Source organism: Halichoerus grypus, chromosome 5 (genome assembly GCF_964656455.1).
Source record: "Halichoerus grypus chromosome 5, mHalGry1.hap1.1, whole genome shotgun sequence".
In the NCBI taxonomy this organism is placed as follows: Eukaryota; Metazoa; Chordata; class Mammalia; order Carnivora; family Phocidae; genus Halichoerus; species Halichoerus grypus.
In genome coordinates this window covers 116,025,021-116,034,973 of record NC_135716.1, presented here as the reverse complement: position 1 = coordinate 116,034,973, position 9,953 = coordinate 116,025,021, and the positions used below count along the sequence as shown (strand labels likewise).

Genomic DNA, 9,953 nt, shown 5'->3' with positions numbered 1-9,953 from the left:
GCTCTCATCAATGGCCATTTGAATTCACTTCAGAGCAATCCACTACTGCCAGACCAGAAGGTGAATACCTAGCAGCTGCTAATAAGCTTTATTAGAGCGAGTTGGAAGGTTCAACCTTCAAGGCAGTTTTCCTGGGCGGTTGTGTTTTCGTGTGCCCTTTTAAAGAAATGTAGACGACTTGTACGTACAGGGTTCAGAAATAGGAATATCGACTGATTAAATTGTGAATCTTTTGTAGTTCAAAAAAGATCCTGACTTAGTTATATGTGTAGCCTTCCCAGTGTTGAACAGAGGATTATCACATGCTAAGTCAAAGCATAAAACTTCCATATAACCGGTTGGTTTTCCCACTTGACAGTTTTGAAATTCAGAAATACGATGTGAATAGGTGATTGCAGGAGGCAAATTAGAGCATTTATGGTAGAAAAAGGGAGTAAATGTCTTTGTCATGAAAGAATGGTTTCTGCATCGGTCATAGCAATCCCGGACACCTGCCTTCCAAACCCAGTTTACCGTGCTTTTATTTTGAGAAGAGCAGTTTTACAGACATTCTGTAATTCCAGAGGGGGGCATTTTTGTTGATTGGTATATATAGTCCTATAAAATTTGAATAAGTTATGACTTTTAAGACAGAGTTCTAGGTCTTTGCTAATCACTTTGGGCCACGAATCGCTCCATTGAAGATTATGTATCTTGAGTCTCGAGCCACAACTGGAGAGTTTTTGGACCAGAGTTAAAAGTGAGGAAATTTTATACAGTTGTTCAAATCACTTCAGAGGGAAAATGGCGATCAACAGTTGTCCAGCGCCCCCCCTCCCCTCCGCCCCAGTACTGGATAGTTTTAGATCTATTTTAATCTCCTTAATAAGTCCTATAGCTATGCAAGTGAGTGCATTTTGATAACTGCTGTGCCTAATTTGTAACAATTACTGTCAACCTTCAGTTAAGAGACTGTTCATTCCACACTGGCCCAGAAAAGAGTGAAATGTATGACTCGTGCGCATAATTTTATTCACATCATATTTCATACTGATTATGTATTGATGACATTGATTCATTTACTCTTTACAGCGCCACTTGCATGGATATTAAATCTTATTGACCACAGATGAATTTTAATTTCAGATTGGTGATAGATTTTTCCATCAGCTCTGATAGTATGTTTGACTTTTTCATCATTAACCCAGGCAATCACACAGCACTGAGTTATTGCATTGAAACAAAAAGTGCACACTTCACTTGGTAATTCTTTATGGATTTACAATAGGAACTTCATTAATGTCTGTTGTAAGGATCACAAAAAAAAAAAAACAACATTTATCTGCAAATAGGAATTTAGCAAGCTTCAAAAGGCTCAGGAAAAAATATTAGACTTCTTTGTCTTCTGTAATGCATTTTCTTAATGCTGTGTGTGGGGAAAATGACTAATATTTGAAAACTTTTAACCATTTAAAATTATACTGCCGTATTTTAATTCTGATTTTTATCATTTTCCCTTACTCAAATTTATGGTCTAAGTTTAAATTTATTTTCCATTTCTTTATTAAGTAAATGTCAATTATACCAAATAAGCACACTTTTCTTTGTTTAATTTACTAATATGGGAAGCTACCTAGTATACCATTTTAAGAATAGAAGTCTAATTTTTTATTGCAAATGAACCAATCACCATCGATGAGGCATTTTAAGCTTCGTTAAGGAATGCCAGTACATATAAATGCTTAAGATTTTTATTTTTTGAATTGTAATGAAGTGAATCTATAGGGCAGAGTTGAGAACAATGGATAGGTAACATAAATATTTTGAGATAACCATTTCAATGTAGAGGCAAAGCCATTTCCAATTATACTTGGGAGCAAAAAAAAAAAAAGGCAACAAAAGAAATGTGCTAGGAATAAAATGGTTGACCTCTTCCCCATTCCCTCCCATGTAAAAGCGTAGTTTTTTGCAAGTTAGATCTTAAGTTTGTTGCTGGTTTTACACCATTTCTTTCCCTGACTTAACAAAGTACAAGAAATGATTGTTGCAGCTCACCACCGTGCAGCGTGAGGATTCAGGGACATGGAGACAAGATGGAAAACGTAGTCAACCGTGCAGTGCTGCATACAGGCAGTAGCCGCATTCGCTCGGGACTAAGTGCAAAGGGCATGTAGCGAATAGGAGCAGGGTCTCCCGGTGCTGTCTCATTGGGTACAAGATGGCGTAAGTTGGGAGGTTTCAGGGAGGAAAGCTGGAGAAACATCTGGTTTGCATGGTTATAAGATTGCATGTATTGTGCCTTTCAGAGGAGTCTTCTGTTCTGCACACTTTTTTCAGGATGGGAGAGGTAGGATGTTCGTTTTGGATCACAGAACGTAGTAGGCAACCAGAAAGAACCAACTGGTATATACTTCCTTAATGTCGGAAGCCAAAAATAGACAGGTGGCCTTCAAAAATTAATAGCTCTTAAAAGGCAGAAGGAAGTATAACTTAAGGATATGTTCTTGTCAGACATTGGTAAGAAGCTGTGTTTTGGGGGCGATGTTAATTAAGAACATTTCCCTGTTGGCATAAATGTCTCACAGATTTGCCCTCGGTGCTCAGCTCGCCACGAGCACAGTCAATTCACAAGGTGGTTTTTGTAAATAAAGGTTTTGGGCAAGCTGAACGTGGTCCAGAGAGATACTAATGAGAGGGCAAGGGGAAAGAGGTAATGAAAACACACTTCCTGGTGGAACGTAAACTGCCTCTTGGACCTAGAGAATGCTTGACAATTATTTTCCCAAATCCCTGTGGCGTTTCCTTTCTGGAGGAGATGAGATGGGGAGAAATGACAAACCGCCCCACTTTATTATTTTCTTCTCGCTCCTCGTCCTCCATATTTTTGGTAGGGAAAATCGGACATCAATTTTGGCTGTTTTCCTTTTATTCACCGAACCAATTACGTTTTTAGTGCATGATGCATGCTAAATATAGCCAAACTCCTCTGGCTTAAAAGTAATGAGTTGATTATACACCCCTTCTTTAAAGGCAGCTAATTGTATAGAAAGCATAGGTCCCCATCATCTGGTCCCTTTAAACTTCTGTTCTTCTGAAATTTGTTGCCAATGTCTGGGATGTGTCGTTTAGCTGTTCTGCATCATTGGCTTTGGTGTATCCTGAGAAAAAATAATTTTGAGTTTATAAATCCTGTAGTGTCCTGAGTGAAATCTCAGACCACTAGTGTTCAAGGATCTACAAAATTTTATAGCCTGTATCATTTAAAGGAGGCTGGGCCGTCCTCAGGAGAATACTGTCTTCTAGAGAGTTACGTAAATACAATCAGGAATTGTGGCTAATTTTTTTTTTTTTTCCTAATTTTTGCCTGCTCTGGAATTCTTTCTTCCACTCGAGTGGCTGTTCGATCTAGAATTATCTGCGCTTTTCAGTAAAATACAAGCTCACATCTCTTTAGTTGGAGGAAAATTTAGCAAGTGTTCTAGTTTACATATCACTCCCGGTTCCCCTGTAGTTACGTAATTGGTGGTGTGTGTGTCCATCGTAGAGGACATTTGATGCTCATTTATTAAATATGCTCGCTGGCTGCCACCGCATCTTTGTTCTGGACAGACAAATTACCTTTCTCACACTGAGCTTCCACTCTGGGGAATTAAGCCTCCACCACTTTAATTAGCTTGGAAGTGGGGGGTTGCAGTTCCTAATAGACTTGAGGCTTTTTAGTAAGTTAGGGAAAGGGTGAAACGAGAACTTCCTGGGAAGCTCAAAATGTCATTTAAAAACCATGAAAACCTAATATATATTATTTCATTTTGGTAATTGCAAACAGATTGTATTTGACGACTGTGTGGATTATCATTTCTAACTTAGACATGAAAGTTAGACTTCCCTTGAACTATGTTTTTTAATTGAGCACAAGTCATTCACATATTACATATGTTTGATTCATATATTTACAATAGTTTATGTAATATTAAGTGACATAGCAGATAGGAGTTACTAAGTGAAAAGTAGTATCTGAATATTTGTATGTCTGTGGGTGTGCACGTGTGTGTATGTATAACTTATACCCATATATACATACATATTTCAGCACATACCTTTAGGCTGAGAAGGACATGGGTGAGTGGATGTCATGTGGGGATATCAGAATGATCACTGCCAATATTTGTTTAGCTTTTATTATGTGCCAGGCACTGTTGAAAGTGCTCCATCTGTATTATGTAATCCTTATAACAGCCTTATTATCCCCACTTTCGAGATGAGGAAACTGAGACCCAGAGTAACTTTGCCAGAGGTCACACAGTTGAGCATATTATGCCAAAACCTCCTTGTGGGGCACTTGGCTCTGCATGTGCATTTATGATGCTCCTACTAGGCGAGATGTAATATCATTCTTATTTAGAAGAGAGTTCAGCAATTCATTGTAGAACTTTACACCAGAAACTTTCTGAAAGTCCATTTATTGTCTCATTTTCTCTTGCTAGTAAAACTGCAGAAAATGTTATGCTTTAGTTCTTCGCTGCCGGAGTAAGTAGTGTAGAAAGCCTCCATCAAGTCACAGTTGGAAAGTAATCTAATAAAAGAAGATTAGTGAACATAGAGGAGACAAAAGCAGTCATGTTTGAGTTTAATATCTCAAATTGAGCATTTTAGCTAAGATGCCCGTTTGTATTTCTTGCAGGTCTGCTAAAAGGTCAGAGGAATGCAGAATGCGTGCCTTCATCTCAGATTTTGTTCATCACAGGCGAATCCCATGCGTCTTCAGTAGACAAGTCACCTTTGTAGCTAGCCCCAGTGCCGGCGCCATGCATTGCACCTTCTTTAGTCTTGATTGCCCTTCCCGCATTTATTGGTGTATTAAAATGACTGAATATGAACATTAAGGACTCCATGAACCTGGGCTAATGGGAGACTGTAGAGAAAATGAAAAAAGATCCACCGGAGGACATCTTTGGGGGGGGGGAGGGAGCTTGGGAGGAGGGAAATGACTAATGAAGCTAATTAAAAGAAGCATTCAAATCTGCTTTCTACCCTCATTAACAATTAGCAGGGCACTGGCCAGAGTTTGTACCCTGTGTTTTACCTTAACAACATTCTATTTGCTCTTTGTATATTTAAGTGTTGTAAGGAAATGTGTTTCAATCAAAACTGAACATGAGATAAAGGAAAGAGATGTGGCTTTTGTGATATTCTATCACAAACACTTTTATTGTATCTCTGTAAAATACAATGTATGTATGCATGTAAGTGTTTTCGTCCTAATGTTGCTACTTCCATGGCAAAGGAAAAAAAAAAGAATGAAAAAAAGAAAAAAAAATTGGAAAAAAAAATCAGGCTCATAGCAGCTACTGTGTAGAAATTTCCCCCTACTTCTAATTTGCTGAATGAAGAAGAAAAATCTTTTATTTGTGATATTTTCAGAGACATTTGCTCTAGTATGGTGTATTTAAATAATAAAAACTTAAAAATATTCGATGGAGTTTGGATTTAAACACTGCTTTTTCTCTTCTGTATTTTGGAAAATTTAGTAAGTTTTTTTGTTTGATACCAACTTCGTCGAGGGAGGTGTTGTGTATATTTATTTAGCTCCGGGCCAATAAGGTTTTCTTCGAATTACTTAACCATGCCATTTTTGGCAGGGCTACAAAGCAATGTTTCTAACGGAGTCCTTTTTATAAGTTCAGAATATTCTGGTAACTTATGCACTTCATTACACTCCTATATCACAGTGAATCTTTTGTGTTTATATATAAATATTTGTTCGATTCTTCAGCTATTCTGTTGATTCTTTCTTCCTCAATAGGAAAGCCTTGGGTATTGATGAAAAGCATGCTAAAGACTGTGACATCGCCATCTTGTTCTCTTCACCAAGCTTCTGGCTTCTGAAGGAAATAGCATTTCTAAACCATACCTGTACATATTGTGAAGTTTCTTGAGTCGTTAGGGACCCAGAGCTCTTGTACAGACATCTTCAATGGGTGAAGCAGCCATTTCCTGGTGAGCTTTTAGACTCCTGTGGTCTGCTGTACCATTTGTTTATTTGGTTTTGCTCTTACACTCCTCTGTCGGCTCTGCCTTTCCATATGTTTGGGGTAGGATTTGGATTTCACTTAGTAGTCATCTTGAGATAGGCAGTGGCTAGTTCTGGGCTGCAGCGTGTCCCCAATAGCGCCTGCATTGCGTGCAGTGGTGCCCTGTGGAAAGCATGTGCAGGCCGAGGACTCGGGGCGGAGGGGGGGGCGGCGCATGGCCAGTGTTAGGAGGAAAAAGCCAAAGAGGCTGCACTACTAGGCTTGGGAGCAAATCTCAACTACAACTTCGATCACAGGTTCCTAAAATCAGGTGTGTGTATAATGCTACTTTAAATATCCTTTCTAAAAATGGCATTTGTTTTCTTTTCTCTTGTTCCAGAAAAGCTCCCAACGTAGACCTCTCAGAACAGGTTATATAGAGAGAAATAGCTTGGTACATCTCAGCTAGCAGTCAGCTTCCGTTTGGGATCTTCTGCTTTCAAAGACTGTCACAGTCCGGGAAGAAAAAATCAGTTGCTCAAAACTATGAACCTCCTGTAGGAGAATTGAAAGGTAGAGAGTTAAAGTGAATTAGTACTATTAGAGCTTTATGGAAAGAAAATGCAAGAAAAGGAAATGAACAAAATCACAGACCTAACAGTATCTGTTTGAGTTAAATCCTTGGGGAATTTCTAGGAACCAGTTCTGGTTCTTACATTTTTTTTTTTTTTTTTCCCTTTAAGATACTTTAAAGGAATGTGGACCCTTCAGGACAGAAAGGGAGAGATATGTTAATAAGAATGCAAGCATCCTCTCTATTCTTTTTGGCATAAGCACTCATGTCCCATCTAGTGCAGAAATTCAAAGGGGATAGTTAATAACTTTTAGTAAGTAATACAGTGTGGCGTTTGGCGATGTGGAGGGCTCAGGTCATTAAAGACTTTAAATGAACTATTATATGGCTGGCTCCTCGAGCGCTGCTGCATATTTAATAACGAGCTTCTAAAAGCATTTCTTAAGTTGCAGACCTATAAGATTACAAATGTCACTCATGTTAGTATAATCCACATGCAAGTGATGAAGCCTTCTCTTTGATGTGCTAAATTGGAGAAGGACTAATGGAGCTATGAATATACAATAGAACATATTTAAGTAGTAGTCTTGCTTTAGGTAAAACACTTTCTTGAAACCAGAGGCATTTCAAACAATAAAACCCGGCTCTAATGGGGATGCTCTGTGTGGATAGAGAGCTCCTAAAAACACTCAGGTTTATTCTGATGTGAGCAGTGATTGTGTTCCTCCCCCAACCCCAACGTGGCTTAGGAAAAAAAAAAAATCCAGCAGCTTGTTCACCTTTCATCCACTGCATTTGTGATGTTAGTGAGATGTACTCCATTCTTTTGAAAGGACTTATTTAATATTAACCACATCATAGAGCAAGATGGCCCCCAATCCCTACAAGCAAGTGCAATTAAATAAAAGCAAATGTTACTGAGCCCTGCTGAACTCTTGATAAAAAAAAAAGTTTATGAGAACATATAAATGTCTCAATCATGCAAATTGTTACTCTTGCTAATGAAACAATTTTGTAAAAAGATTGTCCTCTGAAAGGGTTTAATGTTTTTTTGTTTTTGTTTTTGTTTTTTACCTGTCTACTTAGATTTACACATCCTGAAAGGCAGGAGAGCCCGGAAGAAGCTTTTCCAAACCAAATCGTTTGCCACAAGAAACTATGTCCAGCTCTTCATGATTTATTAGGAAATAGTTTAACACAGACTGTAGTGTCTTATAAAATGCAAAATGAGAAAACAGTCACACCAAAATGAAGCCTGTGAAATTGTCATCCCCTTACTATTAACTGTATTTAAATTCTTTCTTTTGCTCTTATTAACACTGATACTTGAAACAATCATCTAAAATGAAGCTCTTAAATGGCTTTAAGTGTCAATATAGTAAGATTCTAATTTGTACTACTATTTATATAAAATATTTCTTAGGACCAATAAATTATACAATAGGGAGTCCAAGAGCTATATATCAAGGCACCAGGGAAGAGTTTCCCTGTGGCCTAAATAATTGTACTTAAATTGAGAAGAGGTTGTCCAGAGACTCCTTCACCGGGCATTCTATCCTGGGAGCTCCTGCACCTAAGACTTGGAGACACGTTTACAAGTTGATGTCACTTGTCACTTTGTTACTAAGACTCACCTATTGTCAGTCCAGCCAAGTCACAGAAATGCTTATTGCAGTTAAATAGCGATTTGTTTCCATGAAACTGCAATTAAAGTATTACTGAGCAGCCATTTTAGATTGGCAATGCTCTGAGCGCATGTTAAACAGCCAGCAAGTCCCACTTGCAGAGCCTGAGACCCGACTAGCAGCAAAGTGTAACCCATTCACTGGCCTTGGGTATCTAGTTAAGAGGCATTTGTAGCCCTCTGCTCACATCGTGAACACGCTGAGAGCAATGACAAGTCAGGGCCGATTTTTGGAAGGTGAACTTGCAACTTACCTCAAGTGAATACAATTTTCAGTTGTACAAGAAGTGCTTTATGCTAGTAGATATGTGCCTGTTTCCTAGAGGGAATGTTTTCGAGTTCAGATTGATTCTGCTGAGAATGGACTGCAACTCGGAGGCCTCAGGCCAATAATGTACTGCAGGTCCTGACATGTTACAGCTGTGTAAACAGGGCCATTCTATCTCCTAAATCACAACTAATAAAGCAGAGGATGAAAATCAATTGATTCTGTTATAAGTTCTTTGAATGACACCAGAAAGTTGTTTAATGACTCTGTTAGAATGGACAAGCCTGGGTTTAGCCACCAAAAATACCTCTTTTAATCCTCTCGCTTCCCTCAGAAACAGGGCAGGATAGCCTTTCCCCGCGCTAGCATCCCCACCACCACATCCAAACCTGCTGGGGGAAGGAAAGCATCAGAACTGAGCTCCTCCAGCTGATCTAAACTTCAGGATTTGTGGAGTGAGAAAGGTGAAGTGCAAAGGTTTTACTGAAAATGCGAAACATTGATGTAAGATCCTGAGAGAAAAGGATTTTAGAGGTGGTGTTTTAAAATGCAATTAGCACTGAATTCTAACTAGCTTGGAAACAATCATTAGCTCAAGAGAACAGGATGCATCTCACCTTCCTTCGGCCTAGAAAGTTCTCCCCACCTCGAATCAAAAGGTTTACGTCCTCAACTTTTTGGAAAATAATTTTCTTGTGCAGTGCATTTATTTGTAGGCTTTCGCCTGTGTTTGAGCTGCGATTTTTTTTTTTTTTAGTAAGAGGAAAACAGTTTCTTCCTAAATTAATTTTTCATTTGCAGTGTATTGAGTGCTTTTAGGAACTGAAAAGAGAAAATCTGGAGACAAACTGAATTTACAAATGAAGATTAATTATGAAAGCTGGAAAGGAAATTGCTTGCTTGGGCTGCAATTGTATACCTTTTTCTTTATTTAAATAAGGTTAGGTAGAGATGGGTGTGTCTTAAGTACCTCACATCCCTCTAAGGCCTCGATTCAGTTTCTGTCATCAATCATGGGCCTTCCGCCTTCCATAAACCTTAACATCTTTAACTAGAATGTGTAATATAATAACTCTATCTTGGAGTTGTGGAGTGCTTTGTAAATGTATTTCTATGTTCACATTTACAGTGAACAAGTTCAAAACACGTGTTATCTCAGTCCTCACAATAACCCTCTTGATTATTATTGCCTCGGTTTTGAGGTCGTGAAGGGTCAGGGAGGTGACGGTCTGAGCAGGACCAGGACGAGAGGGAGGCAGCAAATGGGTGCTCTCCTTGGGTGCAGAATTTAAGGGAGTGCCAAAGAATCAATAATCAAGATAATGTTTTAATGCAATATTTTTAAATAGGAAATGAATGCGAAAACATCTATGGTGAACAAAACATCACAATTTTAAATAAAGGCAGGATCGGAGTTACTTCTCTTGACTATTGCCT

The 9,953-nt window shown here is 38.6% G+C and overlaps 1 protein-coding gene across 6 annotated transcripts in view; it reads left to right on the top strand.

Annotated features, from left to right (window-relative positions):
* LMO4 (LIM domain only 4) overlaps nucleotides 1–8,731 on the top strand; it is a 20,566-nt gene extending 11,835 nt beyond the window's left edge. For 3 of the 6 annotated variants that reach the window (XM_036073274.2, XM_036073276.2, XM_036073275.2), the window contains exons 4-5: nucleotides 1–60; nucleotides 4,661–8,731. The exon at nucleotides 1–60 is cut by the window's left edge and continues 96 nt beyond it. In XM_036073274.2, the coding sequence (XP_035929167.1) occupies nucleotides 1–60; nucleotides 4,661–4,669 (69 nt within the window). In that variant the 3' untranslated portion in view covers nucleotides 4,670–8,731. The remainder of the gene's footprint in view (nucleotides 61–4,660) is intronic. The other 3 variants (XR_013448085.1, XR_013448084.1, XR_013448083.1) reach the window with 3 other exon arrangements.
* Nucleotides 8,732–9,953: the final 1,222 nt, after the last annotated feature.